At 40.8% G+C, this 27,496-nt stretch overlaps 1 protein-coding gene across 2 annotated transcripts in view; it reads left to right on the plus strand.

The window, feature by feature from the left end:
* Nucleotides 1-18,581, plus strand: part of LOC119482969 (monocarboxylate transporter 2-like) — a 31,824-nt gene extending 13,243 nt beyond the window's left edge. The window contains exons 2-5 of one of the 2 annotated variants that reach the window (XM_037760883.1): nt 2,729-2,978; nt 12,455-12,598; nt 13,852-14,658; nt 15,574-18,581. In XM_037760883.1, coding sequence (XP_037616811.1) covers nt 2,762-2,978; nt 12,455-12,598; nt 13,852-14,658; nt 15,574-15,842 — 1,437 coding nt within the window. In that variant the 5' untranslated portion in view covers nt 2,729-2,761 and the 3' untranslated portion in view covers nt 15,843-18,581. The remainder of the gene's footprint in view (nt 1-2,728; nt 2,979-12,454; nt 12,599-13,851; nt 14,659-15,573) is intronic. The other variant, XM_037760884.1, reaches the window with a different exon arrangement.
* Nucleotides 18,582-27,496: the final 8,915 nt, after the last annotated feature.

The following is a 27,496-nucleotide window of genomic DNA, read 5'->3' on the forward strand; positions in this document are numbered from 1 at the left end:
GATTAGCGTGGATTAGACCCACAGTATGGACAGGCATAATCTCTAACTTTGATTAAAGGGGCAATACAACGGATATACGCAGGGGATTATATTTCCATTCACTAGGCCGGTTTTAGCACAAGATGTTTTGTTAGGATTCAGTCATCCCATCCGGTTAAAACCAGGTACTACCTACCAATACCAATGTTCCAATGCTACAGGACCTATAATGTGAAAGCAACCGTCTTATTTTGGAACACACCCGTCAACAAGTTTATAATTATTTTGCTGGCACTCTCCGGCCTCCATACAGGCCAGCAACTACTCCTTATTTTCCATATTTCTTTCTTTCTAGTGACAAGTTTATTTATGTTTTTTAACACTTGCCAAATGTGTGAGTCCTCCCACTAATTGCTTCCTGTTGACACTTATAGATCTCAGTATGTGTGAGTCTAGTCATCAACGTCGCAACCTGATCTGGCAAAAAGAGAGAGACATCATTTATTGATGTTGTTAGCTGATGTTCGCGGGTCATTTACAGACGCTCTGAAGTGTCCATTTCCTTCGTAAGGCTCTGATGTTTGTAAATGTAAACTTCCACCAACAAATACCCAGTGTTGGGTCTTATTTGTCAGCAACAGAAGCACCAAAACGTCTTAGTTTAGCATTCAGATTCAACTCTAATTTATGTTTGCCACAGAAATACTGAACTCATAATGCAAAAAAACATTTTTTTACACTAGATTTCACATGGAATACAATGTTTGGTTTAAGAAACAACTTAGTGTAATACTATTATACATAATAATAAGGGTTTTAATTTGTTTAATTTGTTGGGCCAGTGTCTTTTTGTGCCTAAACACTTACATGTGTTTGTGTTTAAATGCAGCAAGGCTCATGAGTTATGTTCAAACTAGTGTGGATTGGTTTTAAAACGCAGTTCATGTGTTTTTAAAGATGTGTAAATCATGGTGATAAGTAGAGCTATAATAGTGATAATAATTTTAGTAATTTTAACTTTTTTTTCATGCAAAAAAAGCAGAACATTTGCTGGTTACAGCTTCTGAAATGTGAGGATGTGATGCTTTTCTTATCTGTCTTATATGATAGTATAAGTAGGGCTGTCCTGAACATTTTTGTTTTTGGGCTTCAAAGCTTCGGTGATACATTTTCAAAACTCTTCAAAGCTAAACAAATAAATTCAAAGCATTCGAATACTGATTTGGAGGTCGATTTCCATGACAACGATCGAGGCTTCGAAGCATTCGTGTCAGCCCGAAGTAGAAGTTTGGGGTATTGGTATGTTGATGGAATAAAACGAGGATTTTGAATACATCTCTGGGCTGTGGGAAATCTAACATAATCTTTATTTTCTGAAATTTTACAGACAAAACAATAAATGAATGAAAATAATTGTTAGTTGCAGCCCTAGTAAAAAGCAAGCGCAGTCCACCTTGATTTCCAGTAAATCACAACATTTCATCGTCCACACTGCGACTGTATGTATACTGACGTTGTACATTTTGAGTGGAGATCATCGTCAAAAACACTGGGTTAAGAGAAGAGAATAAAAGATGCATTTTCAAATTTAGCTGCTTTACCACGGATAGGAAATTCTGATATGTTTGCAAATTGAAAATAAACAATTTAAAAGGGGCGGTTCAGTGGTATTTTTAGTACAGCACTTCCATAAAGTTGGAGGGAAACATAAATTGAAAAGCAAAAATTGGAGCAGCAGAGGCCGAGATATCCTCACTTTTAGACCCTTTGTATGCGTCAAAATCCAAAAAGGAGAGCTCCTCAGATTCCCATAATGCAACTCCGATGACATCATCAGACTTCAGAAAGCTCCCTCCACAGCCACAGAACACAATATACCATACTGTATACATTATAGTGTTTTTTCAGTGAGTGGTAGAACGATGACAAGTCAACTGACCTCGATGTGTAAAATGGAGCGTCCCTTTAACTTTGTCTCTGTTCTGATACAGGTAGCTGCTGTTGCAATCACCGGTGGCAATTATTAGTAACCGCATCTAGCTCTGTTAATCTCACATAATTGCTCATGTGTGATGCTGCGATGCAAAACATGAGGAAACCTGTTTCTTCATGTTCATTGATGTCAAACAACCAAATTGTCTGCCAGTAAGCTATTCCTGGCTGATTAGAAAAGGGAAGCTAATAAAAACGGCTGGAGCGCAACAGCTGACCATTTTGCACTATGAAGGTGTGGTAAGTGTGGTTGTGGACAACAAGTGCCACCCTTGGCTCTCTCTACATGTAATTAGGGCGTGTTTGCTTTGTACACAGCAGCACCTGGTTTGAAACGCTTCTATCAGCTGACGGCCTCTGCCCTGTTTCCATAACTGCTTGAGAACTTGTAGGCGTTCAAGGTGAATAGTGGGCGCGGCAAGTCTGGTCTCTCAGGTAGAGTGAGTGCATGCTCTCTGAGACGCATAATTAGTACTGTGTGTGTGCTTCTTCTCCAGGATACGGCCCTCTGTTATGTCCTTGTCCTTCTCGTGTCGTATTACTGCTGGCATTTGTTCATGTAAATGGGCGGACAATGCTTTTCACTTCCTTTATAATCCCACAGCCGTCTGTATACTGTCAATAAGAGCTGCAGCTGCTGATCTGATATGTATATTATCAGTAGTGAGCTGTGACTTTTTCCTATCAACAACTGCTCAGATTGAGGTTAATTCATTTCTAACCCTAACCCTTAATCTCCGCTTCTTGTCTGTCGTTGCAGTGACTAGTCAGCGTCGAGGTTGGGCCAGCGATGCCGCCCCCAGCCACGAGTACCCCCGCCGTGCCCCCACCAGACGGCGGTTGGGGGTGGGCTGTGGTGTTGGCATCTTTCATCTCCATCGGCTTCTCGTACGCCTTCCCCAAGGCCATCACGGTGTACTTCAAAGACATCCAGATCATCTTCGATGCCTCCTACAGTCAGATCGCGTGGATCTCCTCCATCATGCTCGCGGTCATGTACGCTGCTGGTGAGTCATTTTATCTCATTTTAAAGTCACAGACATTTTAAACAGTTAGCAAATCTAAACTATAATCATACTGCAGTTATTCTTAGAAATGCGTCCAATTACTTGACGTTTCTTATGGAAACAGTTGACTGAAAAATGAGAGCGGGTGATTCTAGGAGATACAAGGCCTCTTAGCGTTAGCTATCAACCACTAGCAATTTAAATTGTCTGTCTCTTACATAGACTGTCTATAAAAATGAATGACATCACAGCTCCCTAAAGGTGAAGTCAAATCATCTCGATCGCCCCCTGGTGGCTGGCTGCAGTGTAGGTCATAAAGCCCGCCCCCTCCATGTTAGCGGATGGGACATGAGCCAAACTAAAAAAATTCAAGAGGAGCTTGAATCCAGAGGCCTGTACTACGAAGCAGGATTTTGCGTTAGCGAGGTAACTTCAGGTTTAACCCTTCAGGATTTTCCGTCCTATGAAGGTGGATCAGTTCTTACCGGGGTAGATCGCCATGGTAACTGATGCTGGGTAGATCGCCATGGTAACTGATGCTGAACAGCTAACGTGCTCCGGAGCAGGTTATGTTCCAGATAAGAGATCAACTCGTATGAAAGCACCTATCAGAGCTCGGTGTGCGGATCGTGTGGTAATATTACACACATATGAAGAAGTTACAGTCATAATCCAGGCTAAAAACAACCCAGTTTAAACTGACGAATTACAGGAAGGACAGCTGGATTTATGCTGTGAGTGTTTACCGCTTTATATTTTCATACTTATTTTTTAACTTCCTCTCGAGTCCGTTTCACACCGCCGGAGACGGGGACGCAGCGGAAAGAAGGTTAAAATAGTCACACACGTCACATCCTTGTTACCGGGCATGATTAGGTGCAATCCAGTCATCCGTTACACATTTAATAGCTATTTATATCTAGACGAGTATATCTGACTTTTGAGTGTTCCAGTAAATGAATAAGTCTGTTAATTTACGCATTCACACATCTGGAGTTTTTTCTTTTGCCAGCTGTGCTTCCTGCATTTGGCAGCTTCAACTGTGTTACTTTCAGTCTGGATTAAGTGTTTAACTTCTTCGTATTTGTCTAATATAGATTGCCCCTTTCCTTTGTAAAATGTGCCACTATGTCTGTCTGCAAGTCTGTGGACTTTTCCATGTCAGATAAGCCAGATAACGAAAAGATACCCCGGGCGATGTTGAACTGGCTTCGTAGTACAGGCCTCTGGTCCTCTATTTTAACTGTGATCCTTCAAATCACAATGTTAACCTGCTTTTAGGGGAATCTCTTTAAGATTTCATCTTGTTACGCATGATGTCGTTGTCGGGGGATTATTTCTGTTGCAAGGAGGCGGTGCGTTGTTTCCTGAGCGGAACAGGAAAGAAGGAGCCACATTGGATTCATCTCTTTGTGATTTACTCAACGGTGTTCGGTCTTGTGGGAACTCTTAGTGGACTTTTATGTTGTTGTTGTTGTTGTTTTTTCCTGCCTCAAGTTACTAGAGGAATTAACAGGATAGAGATGGAAGTAGGTTGTGTCATCAGATCGTGACCTGGATTTGAAACCACGGCTTCACAGGATGCCGGCGCAGCGTCACACGCTGAGCCAGAAAAACCACCGCGCTCTGCCAAGCTCAAACAAAACACCAATGAGATTTAAATTGAGTATCAGTTACAGAGAATCTACATGTTGATTTTGGGGAAATGATTTGCAAGGAGCCCATGGGGGGAAAATCAGTACTTTGTATGAATTCAAAATGGATTTTAAATGTTATTGCAAATTACAAATGCTACAGCTGGTCTTGCATTGTTTCTTGAATAAGGAACATTTAAAAGCCTCAGATTGTGTTTCGCGCAGGTCATTTCCTCCACCGTATTGCTCTGATCACCTGCTGTATTTCCCACTTTGGCTTCAGCCCTTTTGCTTGGCAGTGCCACGGCTGCCATCTGTCCACGCCGTAATCCTCCTGTCACTCGATGTACTGCTGTTGTCACCATCTGTACCGGTCAGCAGCAGTACTGGAAAGCTCATTTACTATGTTGTGTAGCGCAGCTTCCACCAAGACCAGTAAAAGAATTTAAGTAGGACTGTCAGTCGAAATATTTAATCGCATGATTGTCCGTAGTTAGTCGTGATTAATCGCACATTTTTTATCTGTTCAAAATGTACCTTAAAGGGAGATTTGTCAAGTATTTAATACTCTTATCAACATGGGAGTGGACAAATATGCTGCTTTATGCAAATGTATGTAGATATTTATTATTAGAAATCAATTAACAACACAAAGCAATGACAGATATTGTCCAGAAACCCTCACAGGTACTGCATTTAGCATAAAACATATGCTCAAATCATAACATGGCAAACTGCAGCCCAACAGGCAACAACAGCTGTCAGTGTGTCAGTGTGCTGACTTGACTATGACTTACACCTTCTCATCAACAGGTGGCATTCGTCAAGGTTGAAACAAGCGATTTACAACAAGTTTGTGCAGTTTAGGTTGCTGGATTTTTTAAACCAGTGCACCTTACGAAAACATAAAAGATTAAGGATGGAAATATAGAAAAGAGGCCCAGTGTCTGCATCGCATAGTTTGTCCACCAGAGAGCACTTGCATGTTTATTTTCCAACTGGAAAGAGTCCCACTCAGTACTTGGTAACCATTCTTTAATAGCCACACTAAAAGGATCTTTGTGAAATTAATATTATTCTGAACAAAATAATATTATTGGAATAAAATATTTTGACAGAGCGACACTTGGAAGTGTGTCAGCCACGTCGGTTTTGCACCGATCTGCCAAGCGCTGCTTTGGCTTCACAATGGCTGTGTGGCATTATCATGCGGCGACGCCGTCGATATATGCAGTTACTAAGCGAGCGGCTCTTGTTGCTCGTTCATTCATATTGATTGCACTCATCAGCTATTCATTAAACATCTGCTCTCTTGTTCTGCCTCTTGCGCTGATGAAGCAATCTCTGTTTGAATGTTTAACACCTCTCTAATTCCCCGCTGCTCTGTGTATGTGTGTGTATTGATGTTTACATAGCTCAGTCATTACTGTGAACCTGCCTGATAATGAACCAACAGCCTCAGACACCCAGTGATATTAATACAATCACTGCAGAAAGGACCTTTTCACTTCTCACTACTGTCCAGTGCAAACCGTGTGTGTCTACAACCTGCCAATATTTTACAAAATAAAAATAATATTCAAGCTTAAAAAGGTCAAATCCATGAAGGGATATGTAATCCTTTAATTTTAATTTAGACATTAAAATCGTGGAAAAAATAGAGATGCACGGTTTTCACTCAGCAAACAGAAAATTTAATACAAAATATATGCAAAAGTTTAAATCTTTTGCATAAGACACAATACTGTTTTGTCCAATACTTAAGTAATTAGCAAATATCTGCACAACTAATGACATTCCCATCAGCCTCAGCTGTACTTTGTGCTAGTTAGCATGCTTTTTCTTTTTACTTTTAGTACATCTGCACTTACAAAGTACGTATTGTTGCATGCAGTGTGCAAACAATTGGGACATACTGCTTCATCATGACGTTGCACCTTGAACTTTGACCCTCTTGCTCATATATCTGCTGTGCAGAGCATTGTGAGTCAGAGTAGCCAGGAAAGCATGCTGGCTTGCATCCTGCAAAATGCGACAGGATGTAGTAGGACATCCTGGTATTTTTTGGCATACTGCGTTTGACATACTCTGTTTTGGGCTGTCAATCGATGAGAATAATTAATCACATGATTGTCCATAGTTATGGCAATTAATCGCAAATTAATCACACATTTTTTTATCTGTTCAAAATGTACCTTAAAGGGAGATTTGACAAGCAACACTACAGGGGATTAGCATAAAGTGGGCATGTCTGTAAAGGGGAGACTCGTGGGTACCCATAGCGCAAGTGGAGCGTTATTTAGCCTCCCTCGCTACTATAACAACGTTGGTACCAACGGATTCCTTAGGTTTTCTAGTTTGATATGATACCAGTGATTTCTGTCCTTAAAGTCTCACAGAGCTGCTAGCATTCGTCTTTACTTTGAATTTGTGATGTAAACAGTAGAGTTGTGAAAAAAATGCTAAAACAAATAATCTTACAGCATACTGGACACAAGTGCAAAAAAACAAAAACAAAACTAAGAAACTTGCATTTCCCCGTTATCTAGGTAGTTTAACACCCAGGCGTAAAGGGACCTTCACGTAACGTTATCAAGCAGCAGCTGTGGTTCTGAGGGTAGAGCAGGTCATCCACCAATCGGGAAGGTCGGTGGTTCGATCCCCGGCTCCGGGTCATATGTTGAAGTGTCCTTGAGCAAGGCACTTAACCCCAAATTGCTCCTGAAGGCTGAGCCATCGGTGTGCAAAGTTGGGCAAAGTTGGCACTTTGCATGGCAGCCTCTGGCATCAGTGTATGAATGTGTGTGTGAATGGGTGAATACTAACATGTAGTGTAAGACTAGACTAGAAAAGCACTATATAAATGCAAGTCCATTTACCATTTTATTTGTTAGTTCATTATTAGTTAATCAAAAAATATGGATAGATTAATGAACATAATCATTAGTCGCAGCTCTATACTCCTGTAGGAAGCCATACAAAATAGTCTTTATCTACTAACAGTGTAAACGACCTGATACCCACAGACTCAATGTGACTTCCTAGAGGAATCCAATGTTAACCTGCATATTATGAAATGTTGGCAGGATAACATAAGTTGCCTGAGTGACCATGCAAATCAACTCGCAAACAACAGCTTTTCCAACAAACAGATATTTCTTTTAAGCATAAAGAGAAGATCCGTAATCTTAGGGAGTGCTGTTAGTATTGTGAAAGAGGAGAAAACTGGTACCCTTTGCTCTGAATTAGGTGTAAGCTTGTAAGTTCAGTTGAAGCGGGTGTGGTTCAAAGCTGGGAACTCTACAGTAGTCACACTTTCTGTTCCGTGTAAAGGCAGGGTTGGGCGTGTTTCAACTCTGCAGTGCGACCCTTCGTAGTATTACATCAGACTGCTGTGAAGCAAGACACCATCACTCATTCCCTCACAGTCAGCACAGCCAGCGTCGCTCTGTGATGACGCCTTTAAGCTGCAGGCTGTGTGTCCGTGTTGGATCAGCGTCTGTAATCCAGTCAGAGAGAGAGAGAGAGAGAGAGACTTGACCTTGGGCGAGGCAGCGTGGAAACGGTGCACGCCCGTGTTGCATTCACTGTCTGTCGTAAACACAGGTAGATGTCAAACGTGTGCACCTGTTGGAGGCAAAATGAAACTTCTGTTTCAGGGAAGCATTGAAGTAATTCCTTTTATATTTTTATATACGAAATAATTTGTTGTGGTTGTCTGTAGAGAATCCCAGGTGCAATTAGTTTGTTTTTTTATTTCCACTTTGATGAACACCCAGTCGGTGCTTTTAAAGACATTATACTCAACTAAATAAAGGCTTTTAAAATCATTTTTCTCTTTGCTCCGCCTAAGAGTCCCTGAAGAGCGTTCTCGTGAACGTGAAAAGCCTTTTCCACTTCAAGAGCACCTTGAGGTTTCCTGGATTTACTGCATGTGTAACTGAGCCTCCGCAGTCTTTTACTGTAGATTAGGTAATCCATGGAGCATGCTGTGAACAGTTTTCATCGGCACTGTTTCTTAAGTAGAAAGTCATTCAAATGTTGTCAGTGTAAATTATCTGAAGTAACGGAAAGATTGTTCCCGGAAAAATATTTAAAGGGGACCTATTATACTTTTGTGCTTTTTCCCTTTCCTTTTAGTGTATTATATCGTTTTTTTTTGTGCATGTAAAAGGTCTGCAAAGTCACAAAGCCTACGCCAAAGGGAGTTACGCTCCCCCAACAGAAACACTGCTTCTAAACGGCTTGAAACGCCTCGCTTGAAGTCCCGCCTTTTCTTCTGTAACGTGGTGATGTCACTAAGTACATATTTGCATAATAACCTGCCTAGCAGCTAGTTTGGCACGCCCTCAAACAAAGCTAGTTAGAGCGGAGCTTGAGCGCAGTCTGAAGAGTTTGGTTTGGTCGACCAATCACAACAGAGTGATCCAACTGACCAATCAGAGCAGACTGGTGTGCTGGATCCTGGGAGTGTGTGAGGTTTTATATGTTTTTTTTACGAGACGTGCATGACCATATGAATTTCCCCTTGCGGGATAATAACGTTGACCGATTTGTTGTATCGGTTCACATGACATCCCCTAGTGGTGTTAACATATCCCCATCTAGATTCATCTCGCCAGTCCTGGATATCCAACTGACAACCTTCTTGTCACCAGCCCACCTTTAACCTCTAACCATGTTAACATCATCCAGCGTGATGCGTCTTACTGCTACACAGCTCTAAACTCTACCTCATGTCAACCTGAAAATGTGGATCAACTTTTATCACATAAATAAACAGGGTTTAGGCTGGTTTATCCTCCGTTATGTGCCTGTAAATATCGGTGTAATGGGTCGGCCAGACACGCATTCACTTCAGAAAAACCCCCCATGTCTGTGTCCTCTTGCAGCAGAGCAGCTTTTAAAAGTTGTTTGCTTCCATTTCTGTGGACTCTATCCCATTTGAAGCGTGATGGATAGCCAGCATCCTCACATCATCACGAGCTGCACCAGCCTCTCTTCGCCGCAGCTCACATTAAAGGGTCGAGGAAAAAAAAACGGTTTCTATATGTGTCATTCCCTTTTGGGATCTAGGTGGTTATATTTAGTCTGGGGTTTTGTCCACTGTGTAATGAAGTCCACGCCGCGTCTGGCCAAGAGATGATAAGCCTTTTTTTTCAAGGGAGGTAATGTGCAGGCTCAGGGGCTTCCTCGTCTCGGCCGATTCGGGTCGCGCCGAGCCCCCGAGAATACCGATCACTGCTGCGGATGCAAATGAGGAGGGGGGGGGGGGGGAACTTTCCTCAAGGTCGAAAAAAGATTCTTGCAGAGCAAATTAGGTCAGATGACTCCTTGCCCGTTGTGGCTTTTTAAATTTGCACCGGGCCCCGGCAGAAATATGATCCATCTTCTGGCTGGTAATGAGAGTATTATTTAAAAAAAAAAGAAAAAAATACATCTTTCATTACTTTTCTCTCTCTTCCCTGTTTCGATTTACACCTACCGTGCTTAAAAGTTCAGCAAAGAGATAGGAGACGGCGTCAATTATAAGATGCAGATCAGTGCTGTGGGCAGCCACATTATTTATACGATGTACCAAGATGTATAAAACTGATACCTCAAGTTGGAAATGTAAACAATAGAACACAAAGTAACAGCACATATATAATATAAAATGTATAATCTTCTCTCAACACAAGTCGCAATTCGAAAATTCAACAACCTTCCTCACCCAAGAAGCGTATCGGCTTTTCTGAAGTTACAGTTATGATTCACCTCATTAGACGACTGAGCAACATTTACAGTGATAACCGAGAATACAGATGCTGAGTCATTAGTGTGGAGGAAACTCGCACATTTGAATGCTCTTTCTGTCAATCACGTATTCTGTGTTCTGGCGATACTGAATTTCAATCACAACAAAGTTATCATCCTTACCAGTCATGCTAACACTTTAAAGCTGCACACACAGAGCGCTCCAGGGATGACGTATTTTTGTAGGCCAATCCGGAAGTTAGCGCCGCCCCGGGATCCCTCAACAAAAAGCCAATGGGATTTTTCCATTTCCATTTCTAATGCATTTCATCACCATAAAACCTTGAGTTGTGTCTGTGTTTGAAAAGGTGTTGCGACACTAAATAAACCTTCTCGCCTTAAGTTCTGAAGCCAATTTGGACTTGTAGTAAACCTGCAAAATGTTGCTGAAAGTAAAGTTCAGGTGTTTTTCATTTGGTCATTTTCTTTGGATGACCAACACAGACAAAAAAACTATATTTGGACCAACATATAAAATCAGTTGAGCCAACTTACTGTATATTGTCAGGCTCATCAGTGCTTGTCCCCTGATTTATACATCAAACAAAGCATTTCATATGACACATGAGAGGAGTGCACGCTACAATTAACATTTTTTTAGGTTTTTATTCCCAAGAGGAGATAAATGGTACATATTTACAAGATTAATTAATTAATTAATTAATTAATCACACACTTTTTTATCTGTTCAAAATGTACCTTAAAGGGAGATTTGTCAAGTATTTAATACTCTTATCAACATGGGAGTGGGCAAATATTCTTGCTTTATACAAATATATGTATATATTTATTATGGGAATCAATTAACAACACAAAACAATGACAGATATTGTCCAGAAACCCTCACAGGTACTGTATTTAACATGTTCATCTCAGAGTTTTCAGTCAGAGGTCAAGGGACCCCTTTGAAAATGGCCATGACAGTTTTTCCTCGCCAAAAATGTAGCACAAGTTTGGAGCGTTGTTTAACCTCCTTCATGACAAGCTAGTATGACATGGTTGGTGATGGATTCCTTAGGTCTTCTAGTTTTATATGATTCCAGCATCTTTACTCTAGCTTTAAAATTCAGTCCCTTACAACATCGGAAAGATCGATTAATGCATTAAAGAAATTAGTAGCGTTAAAACTAATTTGCGTTGGTTAACGTGTTATCGTGTTAACATTGACAGCCCTAGTGATGATATATCCAGTATAATTGTGCCCCCTTGTGGCCAATTAATCAATTAATGCAGTTTAAACACTGATTCAGAAGTTTGATGATCAAATAGGTTGTAAACTCTCGCTTCACAAGATTATAAACCAAATTTTCTGCAAGTGGAAAATGAGTGAACACATGCCCGAATGTCCATACAGTAGCATACAGTTCAACAATTACAACTCACAGCAGAGTAAAAGTGTGTGTATGTGTGTGTACACATAACTGTGGTACTAGAAGTACAAGAAGTGGCTGTGCAAGACCGTTTACTATGGACCGTTTGGCTAATAATATTACAGTTGACCTTTGTTTGCACTTCTAATTAAGTCATTTAGATAATATGGTTAAACGGGGGATTTGGTCACAACTTAATTAACCTCATTTAAGACTTTTTTTCTTGTCAGCTCTCTGCGACAAAGAGGTCTCCGGCACAGCTTTGCCTGAATATAACCGTTACATGCTCAGCAAATTGCAGAAAGTGCTTTGTCATTTGTGATGCCGGTTTCTTCTTTACACATCACGCAGCTCAAAACAGAATATGTCCGACATAGACACTGTATATTAAACAAAACATATAGAATAGAAAATGACTCTCTTATACGGAAGTCTTTTCTCGTTCTTCACACTGTCAGTTACTTCTCCTAAATTGATTTGGCGCCAGACGACGGGAGTGCCGTGTTTTAAAAATTGAAACAGCTTATAGTTGCTGCTATTAATAGAAGCGGGGGCTCCCGCTGGCGTGCAGCACTAACCAGATTAAATCATTATGCACTCACTTTCAGTTATCCTGACTGCTGTAAACATCCGACATGTGTGGTTTAATTTAATGTTTTTCTCTTTTTGTTTCCAGGTCCCATCAGCAGCGTCCTGGTCAACACGTACGGCTGCAGGCCCATCGTCATGATGGGGGGCTGCCTCTGTTCCACCGGCATGATCTTAGCTTCCTTCTGCACCAGCGTGGTGCAGCTTTACCTCTGCATAGGAGTTATCGGTGGTGAGTTCATCCAAATCCACTTAAGTTAATTAAATAAGCCTCTACTTCTAAGTAGCAGGTTAAAAATACAACCGTTGTAGCAGGAAGAGCATTTGTGTTTGTTTACTCCATCTATTTGGGTTCTTTTCCTTAATTTTATTAGGCTGTGATTTAATATAATTATATATGTTACTTACTACAACTTACTCTTAGTAAGGGTTGACAAATATAGAGGACTGAACCTGCCAAAATCAAATAAAATTACTTGATAAATGAATAAATGTCATTAAATGTAGCTCCTTCATTTGCATTATAAGGCAGAAATGCATAAAGAAATGTATAAAAGAAAGAAAGAAAGAAGTTTGAAAATTGTGCATAAATACATAAATAAATGCATACATTTAAAGATAGATACAAAATAAATAAATAAAAAATAAATTCAATAGTAAATAAATAAATTAAGAAATTTATATATATAAAAAAGAACTACATTAATGAATAAAAAGGGAAAATTAAACAGAAATGTAAATAAATAAATAAGGGAGTTAATACAAAGATAAATAAATAAAGAAGCAAATTAAAACAGAAATATCATTTTAGATCACGTTAATGGCTACATTTATTTTTAATAGTTTTGCTACAGTTAATGACATATTTATTTATTCATCAAGTTATTTATTTATTCATTTATTTTTGGTTTTAGCAGGTTCTGTCCTCTGTAGACAAATAGCAGACTACCTCCACCAAAATAACGTTGTTCCCTCATGAAAGCTGAAATGCTCCCTTCCCTTATTTGGCTTTATCAAATCTTTTAAGGCATATTTCAAAAAAGAAATGGGAATATAATATTAAAAAGTATGTTTTCTTTAGTGTATAATCACCTAAAAATAAGTATCATTAGCTTAGAATGAGCCGTTAATATCTACATACGGAGCGGTTCCTCTTCACGGAGTCTGCCATGTTCATCTACAATAGCCCAGAATGGACAAACCAAACACTGGCTCTAGGCAGGGCCATGACACGTTTTTGCGCCGGCCACAGTAGTTCTCCTACACGCTTGGCACACGGGAGAAGTTTCAGTTGGTTGCAATCTGCAACTTCACTGCCAGATGCCGCCAGATCCTTACACACTGCACCTTTTAAAGCGAGCAGGTCTGAGGTACGCAGTTGTTTGGTTTCTTATTTAGGTGAGTAAGAAGTCAAATAGTTCCTTTTCTAAGTGTTGCAGCACGATTGTTACCAGTCTAAAGTTGCTCTGTCATCTTTTCTGATAGGTCTTGGACTAGCCTTCAACCTGCAGCCAGCGCTGACTATGATCGGTAAATACTTCTCAAAGAAGCGTCCCATTGCTAACGGGCTGGCGATGGCGGGCAGTCCGGTGTTCCTCAGCACCCTGGCTCCCCTCAACCAGTGGCTCTTCAACCACTTCGGCTGGAGGGGCAGCTTCCTCATCCTGGGCGGCCTGGTGCTGAACTGCTGCGTGGCCGGTTCCCTCATGAGGCCTCTGGCACCGCCGCCCAGCAAGCTCAAGAAGGACGAAGAGTTGGCCATCGTCGCCACGACGACGACGAAAGAGAAACGCAGCGCCTGGCAAATAGTCAACAAGTACCTGGACTTGACGCTCTTCAAGCACAGGGGCTTCCTCATTTACCTGTCGGGCAACGTCATCATGTTCCTGGGCTTCTTCGCGCCCATCGTCTTCCTCGCGGCCTTCGCCAAGGACATGGGCGTGGACGAGTACTCGGCCGCCTTCCTGCTCTCAATTCTGGCTTTCGTCGACATGTTCGCCAGGCCCACCATGGGGCTGCTGGCCAACTCGCGCTGGGTCCGGCCCAGGATCCAGTACTTCTTCAGCTTTGCCGTGCTGTACAACGGGGTGTGCCACATCCTCTGCCCGCTGGTGGAAGACTACACCGGTTTGGTGGTGTACGCCATGTTCTTCGGCTTCGCCTTTGGCATGGTCAGCTCGGTGCTGTTTGAAACCCTGATGGACCTGGTCGGGCCTCAGCGGTTCTCCAGTGCCGTGGGACTCACCACCATCGTGGAGTGCTGCCCGGTCCTCCTTGGTCCACCTCTAGCAGGTACCATCTGTCTGTCTGAGAGCATATTTCATTCAATTAACAACACAAAACAATGACAGATATTGTCCAGAAACCCTCACAGGTACTGCATTTAGCATAACACAATATGCTCCAATCATAACATGGCAAACTGCAGCCCAGCAGACAACAACAGCTGTCAGTGTGTCAGTGTGCTGACTTGACTATGACTTGCCCCAAACTGCATGTGATTATCATAAAGTGGGCATGTCTGTAAAGGGGAGACTCGTGGGTACCCATGGAACCCATTTACATTCACATATCTTGAGGTCAGTGGTCAAGAGACCCCTTTTGAAAATGGCCGTGACAGGTTTTCCTCACCAAAATTTAGTGTAGTAAGTTTGGAGTGTTATTTAACCTCCTTCACGACAAGCTAGTATGAGATTCTTTAGGTTTCCTAGTTTCATATGATGCCAGTATCTTCACTCTAGCTTTCAAACTGATCACGCCACAACCTCCAACAGATGCATTAATGCGTTAAAGGAATTAGTGGCGTTGAAACGAATTTGGGTTATTATCACGTTAACTTTGACAGCCCTGATATTTATAGCACTGACTTTTGTCTCCTAATGTTTACACTCTGACAGAGGGGGTTCAATATAAGTGGAGAAACTGCAACACAGATAATACGATGATAGCTTCTCTTGTGTCGGGCTCTACGGCTCTCTGCTCCCTCGAAGGCCAACATTGTCAAGATCGTATGTCAAATTGTGATTGACATACGAACCATTTTTAAATACGTGCATGACCTTTACTCAAATGGGTAGAATTAATAATAGTTGACATATAAGACAAGTTTTCTGTAATGTACATCTCAGTTCTACTTGGCAATACTTAAAGATTTTATATAACTGTGCAGCTACTTAAACATTTTAAAACCTTTGTGCTGTCTTGCAGGGAAACTGGTCGACATCACAAAAAACTACAAGTACATGTATTTTTGCTGCGGAGCTGTCGTGATTCTGGCCAGCATTTGGCTCTTCATCGGAAACTTCATCAACTACAGACTCCTGGATCGCGAGCGCAAGAGCGCAGAGATGTACAAACGGACTGAGACGGAAGATCCGGATAAGAAGGAGGCCGACGGGGAAGCCCAGGCGTCGCAGGAGCTGATGGAAAAAAACGAAAAGGGCGACGAACCCATGCAGCGGGAAACCAACATCTAGATCCTTCTGCTCTTGCCAACAGCCCACCCTCACCCTTCGCGACAACCTCGCAAAAACGCCCTCCACTACGATCAAACTGAGCCCCAAAGCCAAGAGGTGCCTCTCGGTGTTCCACCAGGCTCTATTCGGGGTCCTCTGCACTTCTCTAAAACTACCTGCCAAAGCAACAACTGCGTTGTAGGAGGCTGTGGGGCGTATTATCTGTTTGTCAAAGAGCATCAGCTGTGACTGTAACAGAAATATTAACCACAGGGGAAAAGTGTAAGATAACTGTATGCATGTGAGGAGACTAAAAGTCAGAAAATGGAATGGAAAACAGTGTAGTACTAACTGTATTTTCTTTTTTTTTGCCACGTTCACCTCATATCGGATTTACTGTAAATACATGACTGCAACTCGGGGGAGAAAGTACAATCAGACACAAATACAATCAGGATGTGGGATTATAGTTTCTGTAAGAACTCCAAAATAGTGTGCGAGCTAACATGAGCAGCAAATCCACAGATGTCGGCAGATAATCGGGAAAATTAGTCAGACAATCAACTTGAGAAAAGTATTAGCAGCTACAGTTTAACGTATTTCGGTTGATCTCCATTTGTCCCAACGAGTCCAAACATTCCAAGCCGCAGCAGCAAGCGTCATTCCGTTCTTCCTACAGTGTTTTTTCCGATATGACGTGAATGCAGTGCCAGCGGGTCGCCACCGTTCCAACAGCACCAGCAAACTGAATTCATGTTCCCAAATAAAAAATCTGTCTCTTCCTTCACAACACACTAAAAGTCTTAAAACGTAAACAAGGTTAAATTAACAAGAGGAAGCCGGTTAGAAGGACCTTCCTGTTAGCGATTTGATGCTAACAACAGCCAGTGTCCGTTCTGGGTGAAGCTTTGATCTAACACTGATCCCTAACTGTGCGTTCACACCACGAGTAACATTTTTGACAAACTGTGGACAGTTCGAGGCTCTGAATGTACCAACTGTACGGTCAGATCAGACGTGCTACAATCACAGGTGCTAATTTGTTAGCATAGAAAACCAAGAATCAGTCTTTAAAGCTGGGGACACACCGACCCGACATGAGAGAACTAGCTACGACGAAGGCCGCCTGTTGAGTCGCCTCACGTCGCCTTTGTCTTGCAAAGTTGCACTCAAACACAACGTAAAGACGACAGCCAACGGCCACACACTACGTACTTGGTAAATAACTCTCCCTACGAGCAGGCGGCGGTAGTCTGTATTCGTCATTCAAAAAGGGAAACCAGAAGACCGAGGACGGCGGCTATACAAGCCGTTGTTAGGATACGTACATGAAACAAAAGCAGCGTTTGCCGACCATTTTCACAACACTCACTCGCCACTTAGCTTCATCCCAGATGGCCATGTCTCTGTGAAAATATAAAAAATATCAGTGATTTCTCTCACTGACGAGCTGCTGCATCGGCCGGAAAAACTCCCGCGGGCAGACTAGAGGCGACGGTGCAGAACACCGAAACATGTCCAACGGATGCTCACCGACGACCCCAAACTGCCCGACGACCGACCGTCGTCTTGGTCTGTCGGGGCCTTAAGATGTCTCTTCCAGTAGTCTTTCACATCAAAGTTGTGGAGGACTGTTTTGAAAGGCTGGAATCAAGGCTGCTATTTTAGGCTAATTGGTGAAATCCTATCAATAGGGAACAAAAGAGGAGCTGACTGGATGGTGGCAGCTGTCGAGCCTGGCTGATTTTTCCTTGGTCGGTCAGCTCCGCAGGAAGGAAAAAACCCTCCCGATAACTTGTTGCTCGCAGTGTGAACGCAGCGTTAGCTAATCCAAGCGCACTCAGAGATCCATCTGGTGATATGTGTCAAAGCAAGATCTCTGTTTTAAAATGGCATTTTGGGTGCCATAAAATTCCCACTTCCATAAATAAAGAACAGATGTGTTCACAGCTGGTGACGCTGGTGCCCCGCGTATTATGCTGCCCGCCTGAGCACCGTAACACCGTGTAGTAAAATCCTGCACAAAATGTCCCACTTTTTTTTCGATCAAGTTATAAAAGGCTTCCTGTAAGTCGTCACTCGGATACAGAGAAACGACAGGCCATACTTCACCCCCACCCTCCAAACATCTTTATAAAACTGCTGCAATTAAATGAGTTTAATTACGGTTGAATGTAATTTCCTCTGTGGGCCTTAACAAGGTATTAATGACCAAAAACCATCTGCATAATGGTGGTTTTTCCTACACACACAGAGCTCATGAGCAATATCATTTCTCATCTTTTACTGCAGGTATACAGGGAAATGTATTTATGGTGGTCAGCGCGACACTCCAAGTCTATGATACATTGCCTTAAATGTAATGTAAAGAATGCAGGGGAGTGAATACTTGGTAGTATTATACGAAGCTGTTAAATGTGACCCACGTTTTTTTTTTTAACTTTAAAACTCCAGTTTGTCTCCTAACACGTCTGTATTAATGTTAAAGCTATGAGATTACGTGATGTCCTGTAACTAATTCACTAACAAACGTTCACAACGAGTATTGTTAAAACATTTGAAGGAACACTACTGACGCTACTAACTGCTGATGAAGTAAACCAGTATTTTCAATTTTTCGTATTGTGCGCCAAAAAACAAACGTGCTGGATGAACATATCACGTAACTGTTGCTATGAATGTCAATATTGTTCAGTGTTCTATCCATTCCACGTGTTTTTTGTAAAATGTCATCCTGCTGTGCTGTTGATCAGTTCTCACGTCGTCCTAACAAAGCCAGACACATTCTAATAATAACAAATGTTATTTTCAAAGCAATCACGAACAAAAAAAAAATGTTATTGTCCCTCGTTTTTCGTGCTTTGAATAGTCAAATGTGTATTCATGAAAATGGATGTCCAGCTGTGTGGCGGTGGCTCTCAACCTGAGACTCATCGTGACCAAACGGCTATGTTACTGTGAAACCCTGTTTGTTGTGTTTAGCTGGAGTTCTGACGGTATCAGTTGGACATCGTTGAGAATATCTGCTATGACATTTATTGTAAATACGATTTTATTTTTTTTGAAAGATTTGCACACTTTAGGTCTCAGCTCAACGAAGCGCTCAACTTCTTCGGGCTTGCTTTTGGTCTACTTCCATTTTAGAGATGATAGTCTCGGGGTTTTGACCGTTTCACCTCCAGCAACATGCGGTCAAACTCAAGTCTGCTTCACACACCTTGCGTGCTATGACGAGGTGGAAGTAACAAAAAAAAAACAAATGGACGTTAAATGAAAATATGTGTGATGGAGTATCAAGTGATTTGATTAATTTAAAGCTGATTTGACTAAAAATCAGTCGTGATGTGACAAAAACGGAGCCGCATTTCATCATTTTCATCAGCTTACTTTCATCATTCACAACACTAAAATGATATTTATCATTTAAGGAGGTGAAGTGGCCTCAAGGGTGGAAGTAACAAGACGATGGCGAAGAGATGATGAAAATGCTCACGAATTATTATTATTATGTTGAATACTCTGATTGGTCAATCACGGCGTTCTGCGGTCTGTAATTTCTGTATAACAGACCGTTGCTATGTATAACAGACCGTTGCTATGGGCGCAGCTCTGATGTCGGACTCTGGCGGACCGTTTTTATGTCAAAATATTGATTTCTTCAGTAAGTAGCCGTGTAATAAGCGGGATAATGTACAGCTAGCGGGTCATTGTTGTGAAAGAATCCCCCTGCGTGTCGGGTCAGTGTATCTTTTGGTCATTTGATTTTCCTTTCACAAACGGATATTAAAAAAACAAAAAATTAGTAGTTATTTGATTTTCGTTTTAAAATACAAAAATGAATATTGAAATACGAGGCGTTTTTCTTTATAGGGGTCAAAAAGAGCGTGTATGAGGACGGTGCTGTGTAACTGAAGGTGATGGACATGGATCAGTATGTAGTTTATTTGAAACAATGAAAGAGTGTGTCTCAGGGAAGAAGACATGACGTCATGTCACAGCACCGTCGTCATACGCGCTCTTACTTTATAAATGGCAACTTCTGGTTGCAGAATATAAAAAATCTAGGCGTTTTCTAGTGATTTTATTTTTTGATTTTAGAATCAACCCGTTTTTTAAGTTTAGTTCATCCCTTTTTGACCCCGATACAGAGGAGCCATGAAAATGTCACATTTTACAATGTGGGACCTTTAAAGGTTCCATATTGTAAAAAGTGACATTTTCATGTCTGTTACATTATAAAACAGGTTTAAGCGCTTTATTAATACTGTTAAACTATCAAAACGCTCAATATATGGAGAAACACACACAGCATTCAGAAATACGTGCGTTTGAAACAAGCCGTTTATAATTTCTGTCCATTTGTGATGTCACAAATATACAATATTTAGACCATCATTACACAGTTTTAAACATAAACATTCTAAATGTGTCCCAGTTTATTTCCTGTTGCAGTGAGTATGTGAATAACATCAGCTGACAGGAAGTAAACATTGACCTAAGCCGTTGCTTAGCAACGCAATTCCGTTGAAATGAGCTAAAACGGAGCGTTTCAGACAGAGGGTGAATACAGGTATATTCAGACAGACAGTATGAGGAAAATAAAGTTGTTTTTTTAACATTACAGCATGTAAACATGTTTTAGTAGAAATACAAAGTATGAACCTGAAAATGAGCACGATATGGGACCTTTAATTTGAAATGCACCGACAGCCTTATCCGTTATACTGCACAGCATCTCCTGAAATTTTGTTTTTCTTTCTTTTTTATGTGTAACAGTATATTTAGAAATAAGTTTAATTTGAGGTTTGCTTAATAAGACTTCCATTATTAATTCATTTTCATCACTTTCTTTGTCTTCAATTTCTTTCTTCCAAACTTGAGGCGATAAATGGCAATTTTAGTGTTGTGAATGATGAAAGTAAGATGGTAAAAATGATGAAACACGGCTCTGTTTTCATCACGTCACGACTGTTTTAGTCAAATCGGCTTTATATTAATCCAGTCACATGATAATCCATCATTTCTCGTCCCATTTTTATCAATTAATTCTTGTCACTTCCACCCCTCATAGTGAGTTTAACTCTCCTAAGTCTGATTCATTCTGATCCCATAATGCACATCACCAGCATTTCATGCCGATATTAGGCAGTATTTTTCTATTGCCACAACCGTACCTTCCTCATCATATAGCTTTAAGTTAATGAACACCTGATGAATGTTTAACCTATCCTGCTTGCACTTAATAATTAGTGGAAAGAAGGGAACACGTCACTATGCTTGTTGTACACAATGACTCTCAGTGAGGGAGAGATGGACCGCTGTACAATCACTTTCTACCAAATAACACTGCCCCCTGCTGGTTTCAAACCGCCTCGACCAAAAGGTAAAGAAAGCCAAGCTTCTTCCCTTTCAACACATCTTTTTGTAATGACCAAACAAGGTTTAGTGCATCTTTTCTTTTCTTTTTGTGGGGGGTATTGTCGGTTTTAATATACTTTCTTGGTATTTATATGTTTAAAGTATACAACCTTGTAATGGTTTAATGAAACTAAGGGGAATACCATTGAATTTCAACAGTAGAGTTTATGAATTTTTCTCTAGAATAAGAACAAAAGAGCAACGTTATTTTTCTATAATTGCTATTTTTTCCTATTAAATACTACATAGTTGTTTATCCCTTGATATTAAATCTGTGAGAAGGGCTCTCCAGTTAGATGCTGTTTTCATTTTAAGACGACATAAGCCAAAAAACAAAGGTTTGGGAGCTGTAGGTTCAGAGGTGGTATTCTCCTTACTGTGTTCAAAATTTAAGCAATACATTTCTATGTTTTTTTGGGTTCATAATGTTTATTCTAAGAACAACGCTGATAATTTAACCCCTCTGAGACCCACAGTAGACCCAGTTTTATTTATTTTTCTTTAGGGGGAGATAGCAGGTCAACAGTAGATGTCACATAGAAGTGGTGAACATCATCTGAAAGCTGGGAACCTGGAGATTAATTTGAGATGCTGCTCAGCACTGTGTGTCAAGTTCTAGTCATATATCGGGAATATTTAAAATACATTGTGAAAGTGTGTAAGGGTTTAGAAAGGATTATGACATTATGAAAGGAGTATATGACATCCATTCCCATGCTCTATTATGCCTCATCAGTTGATACCATTTGTTACATAAGATTTGGTGCTAAATTTAACCTTTTATTCACCACTCGAGAATTGATAAAATGATCGATAATCCCTCCAAAATACCACATTAAGACGCCAAGACCTTGAGGAACACCATAGAAAAAGCCATGCTGTGATTTGGTGTCAAATACTTTTGACATTTTTTAGATTTCTGCAAGAATTACTATTTTTTTGGCGATTAGATGGCGAGCACTTCTGTTGTGTAAACTGCTCATAAACCCCCTTATTGTCAATCTAGCTAGGAAAGCCATCCATCCTCTGAATGCTCTAGGTCTCTAGTTTGATCCATCCATCCTCTGAATGCTCTACGTCTCTAGTTTGATCCATCCATCCTCTGAATGCTCTAGGTCTCTAGTTTGATCCATCCATCCTCTGAATGCTCTAGGTCTCTAGTTTGATCCATCCATCCTCTGAATGCTCTAGGTCTCTAGTTTGATCCATCCATCCTCTGAATGCTCTACGTCTCTAGTTTGATCCATCCATCCTCTGAATGCTCTAGGTCTCTAGTTTGATCCATCCATCCTCTGAATGCTCTAGGTCTCTAGTTTGATCCATCCATCCTCTGAATGCTCTAGGTCTCTAGTTTGTGGCTGTAAAGTTTCATGAGGCTGTGATTATCCTAGAGGTCACTACAGGTCATTTTATACAGTGAGGTCAAAAAAATGGTTTCACTACAATGAAATGTCTCCTATGGGGACTAACATCATCACACATGAATACAGTTGGGCTCATTGGATCCACCAGAGTCTCAGCTTTACAGTGATAACCAATTTATGTAATTCCAAGACTGTTTAGGGACCCCAGTATGCAGAAATATTCAAATATATAATTTTTAGAATTGGCGAAAAAAACACATTTATACTGCATTAAAATAATGCATAGGTTTTGAAAATGGCCATGCCAGTTTTTCATCGCAAAAATTTAGCCTAAATTTGGAGCGTTATTCAGCCTCCTTCTTGATAAGCTGGCATGACATGATTGTCACCAATATCTTCCTTAGGTTTTCTACTTCCATATGATACATGTACCTTCACTCCAGCTGTAAAAGTGAACCTGCTACAGCCTCTGAAAGACAGTAAAGTCGGTCGGGATCGTGGGTCTCAGGGTGGGTTAAATCCAAGCGGAGATAATTGATTTAATCTGAAATGCACCGATAGCCTTATCAGTTATACTGCATAGCATCTCCTGAATATTTGTGTTTCTTTCTTTTTATGTGTACAGTATATTTAGAAACAAGTTTATTTTTGAGGTAAGACCAAATTTAGCAGAGAGAGGTTAAAAGAATATGAAATACTTTAACCCCTCTTGGATTATTTCTGTACACGCACATACGTGTTGTTTGATAAATGAAGTGTTCCCTTTAGCTCTGGCTGAAAACTGTTTTATTAACTACTGTATAGTTTTTTTCCTCCTGATATGTGGAAGCAATATGTAAAGGTTCCTGGAAGAGATGTCACTTAAGTTTCCTGTATAGGATTTACACGCAGTCGTCGGCTAACACGGTGTTTATCTGATAGTTTCGAACATTCACACGGGTCCGATCATGAAGTTCGGAGTCGAGGAAACATAGTTTTTATAATCTTTAGTTCTGGACCTGGATGAAATTGAATGTTTTTATTTGGATCAGAATTCTGATTTTGGATTTTCACATTCAAAACTCCATTTGGGAAACGCTGATTTTTTTAAATAAGCTATAATCTCTGCCCTCCTTTCCCTTGTGAGCCAACGGGATCATATCTGCCTCCATTTAAGTGTTTTATTGCTTAACAAAATTCCAATCTGCAGAACTAAATCTTGCAACTTGTTGAACAAACTAGATATTTGTTTCTGGATTGATGTGGTAAGAAGAAGAATTGTATACGAGGTGGTTTGCTACTGGGAGGCTGCAGGACTGTTGATAACATCTCTGTGCCTTATTGTGCTACACTGGCCGTTATAAAACGGGTGCGAACGCGGTAAAAATGGTCTTGCGTTGCTCAAACTGTGACATTTAGGTTCAATTCCTGCCCTACTGATTGTATGTGTCTTACTTATGTACCCAAACTTCACTCCGATCTGCAAATAATAACACCAGATGTAGTCTTAATATTTATAAGTTATTTTCTTTGTGTTTATAGGATGCAAATATTTCTGTGTGAACACTTTTTTAGGACAGTCTGGACCTCAGCACTGTAGTCTGTCTCAGCAGTGAACTCCAGTCCGTTATATACTGTACCGTCCTTCCAGTAGCAGACGCACCACCGTGTGCTCTCTCTCATCAGGGCGACCACACCGTACGGCATTAAAACAAACCGTCTTTCCACTACCTCTGCAGCCGTCACGTCAGAGCGAGGGAAAAAAAAGAAGTACCACACGGGTATAGAAAAACTGATTTTATGTTTCTTTTTTTGTGATTCTAATAGAAGGTTATCACTTATCACTGTAGCTGAATAAAATAAAAGTATATATCCAAAATGAGGCTTTGCCACGTGAGTCTGTTTATGATTTTTATGGGTTGACTGATGTTTTATCTAACGAGCTGTCTGAGGGGGAAAAGCTGCTATTAGTCAAACGCAGCATAATGTGTGTGAGATTACAAATAAATGCATTTTTCCGACTTATTTATTTGGTCACAGAGAAACCGCTAGTATTGACCACACATTTGATTCATATTTTATTTTTAAAGGACAATATAGGTCCCATATATGAGTAATTCTTAGTTAAACCAGCAGTAGGCAGTATATTTTTGGCATCATTGGGCAGCAATTCCATAATAACCTTTCAGCGTATTGTAATTCAAAGTGTTCTGAGAGACTTCTGTACCTCCTCATGGCTCTGTTATCAGGCTTTAGAAAATCTAGCCCGTGTTGGGAGACTTTGACCAATCACAGGTCATTTCATTGAGAGAGTGTTCCTATTGGCTGTGCTCTGGTCATGTGAGCCGGGTCACAAACTTTCTGCACTACAAGATGATTCTGAAAAAATTTGAGGTGAGAAATAGGCATTGATATAACGCAAAGTTTGTCCCGAAGTGGCCGCTGTATTTATACCCTGTAAACGCCTTACAGAAGATTGCTTCATTCAATTCCAATCCGGTCCCTACACCCTCAGTTCCTTTGAGGGTTTGACTCTTTTGTTGCTGTGAGGAATTTTGTTTGTATCTGCCTCTTGGCAACTCCTGAAAAGTGAAGCCAATGCTGAAGTGCCTTTAAAACTTGCATTCTTTCTAACAGCCAGCAGGGGGCGACTCCTCTGGTTGCAAAAAGAAGTCTGATTCTATAGAAGTCTATGAGAAAATGAAATCTCACTTGATTTATTACCTCAGTAAACATTGTCAACATGAGTTTATGGCAGGTATGGGCAAACTACGGCCCGCGGGCCGTATACGGCCTGTTGGGCTTTTTAATCCGGCCCGTCGAATATAGGTACAAAATTGTCCAAATTATAGTAAAGACCGCATTCATTTTGCCTTTTTCCTGCAATACCCGGCGTTTCAGTTGATCCCACTCCCCAGTACTGTACAGTACTTTGTTCTTTGGAGCACATGTGTTCCGAAGAACAAAGAGGTCATGTGGTGATATGCTGGCGGCCATCTTTGATTCCGCCATCTTTGTAGTTTTACAGTGCTCGCCCTGTTGTCTGTAGGCAGACATCTTGAGACAAGAAGCCATCTTGTCTCTCTCCCCCTCTCTCTCTCTCTCTCTCTCTCTCTCTCACACACACACACACACACACACACATGCTTACACACTTTGTTTGGTTTGTTTAGTTTAGTTATTTAGTTAGATTAATCAACATTCCAAATTGATAGTATAGCATATATAATGAGACTATATTAACGTTTTGGTTATTGGTCCCTGATTCCAGGATGGTGCCCCGTTTATTATTAATGTTTATTGATAATCTTTATTAATATTAATAATTCTATTATTATTTATTAATTAATTTGCTAATAATCAAAACCTGTTACAGCCAAATCCCTACATAATGGTGCCCCATGTGAGGCATAGTATTATTGTTGGCAAATGTTCATAATTGTGCAATATTAATTTTCAGCATAATTTTTGGTCAAAAACAAAAATTTCATATTCCACTTCTAAACAAACCAAAAGTGTTTACATTCTACACCACTAGTCTTCCACAGGAGTAGAAGTCCAGCTGTACTTTTAAAGTAAACATTGTAAACATGAGTTTATGGTCTCAATCGCTAGTTTCAAGTCTTCTTCAATACAGCATGATGTTCATTTAGTAAGTTATGGTCCTATTTAGAGTCAAATAGACCATAAAGCAGGGGATGCTTTAGGGCGTGGCTACCTTGTGATTGACAGGTCGCTACCACGGCGTTGTCTGGTCTGGGAGTTGTTTTCGTCTTACAACTTTAACCCTTTCACAGTGTGTTTTCAGTTCATGACAGTTAATTATTACATTTTTGGTCGCCTAAAAATATCTTATTCAGCGTTCGGTTGTACGTAGTGCCACCCTCTCGTGTCACAAAAAAAACAAGATGGCGATGGCCAAAATGCAAAAGGCTTCAAAACGTCAGTTCACAAACCAATGGGTGACGTCACGGTGACTACGTCTACTTCTTTTATACAGTCTATGGTATCTGCCAGGTGAACCTGCCTGCCTTTTTCAATCTGTAAGACTTTTTTCGTTATTAAAGTATCGTCATAGAGCCATAACTATTCCATAAGCACCTCACAAATGTAAAAGATATTAACCAACTCAACTCTCAAATCAAATTCCGCTCAGTATTTCATCAGCGCTGTGTCACCATCACGTCCCCACCCCACCTCCGGAGGTCAGAGGACAGCCACACACTCATGGTCAACTGTGAAGCAACGCAGCTGTTGAAATCATCATCGGCTGTAGAAATACAAGATTACATCATATGGCATTAAAGAATGTGCAGAACAGAGCGCCAATAGTTTTCATAACATCTTCTAATAGTGTGCATATATGTCCAAGTATGATTTTAGTTTTCCTAAAGTTGTTTTGTGATAAATCGCTGTAGTGAACAAGACATGACTTATTCATTTATGTATGGTTTATTAAATAAGGACAGATACAGTATACATGGACAAAATGAAAACAGCTATCAGACTGACTCTGCTTCCTCTACTCACCTCCACCCGTAAATTAGCAAAGTGAGGATATAAAGCCAGTGACAGCTCTCACACAATCGTTACTCTCCATATTCTCGTTATCAAAATCAGTCCTAATCATAATGCAGGCCAAGTTCCCCATAAAATCTTAAAGGGACTGTTTGTAACTTCTTACACATATAAATCATTGCGGGTCGGTGTCCCATGCGCGCTCGCGTGTGGCTACGCTGTTCGGACTCAGACTCCAACACAAACTACACGGAAGCAACGAAATAACAAAGTTATATCTAGTGAAACCCGCCTTGCAAAACAGTGTTGGCCGCGGTTCGGAGGACGCGGAGGAGACCGTAGCTTTGGTCTCCAGGGCCGGGGTCTCTGCTGTACTCTGCTCCTCTGCCTGCCTTC

This window comes from Sebastes umbrosus, chromosome 23 (genome assembly GCF_015220745.1).
Source record: "Sebastes umbrosus isolate fSebUmb1 chromosome 23, fSebUmb1.pri, whole genome shotgun sequence".
In the NCBI taxonomy this organism is placed as follows: domain Eukaryota; kingdom Metazoa; phylum Chordata; class Actinopteri; order Perciformes; family Sebastidae; genus Sebastes; species Sebastes umbrosus.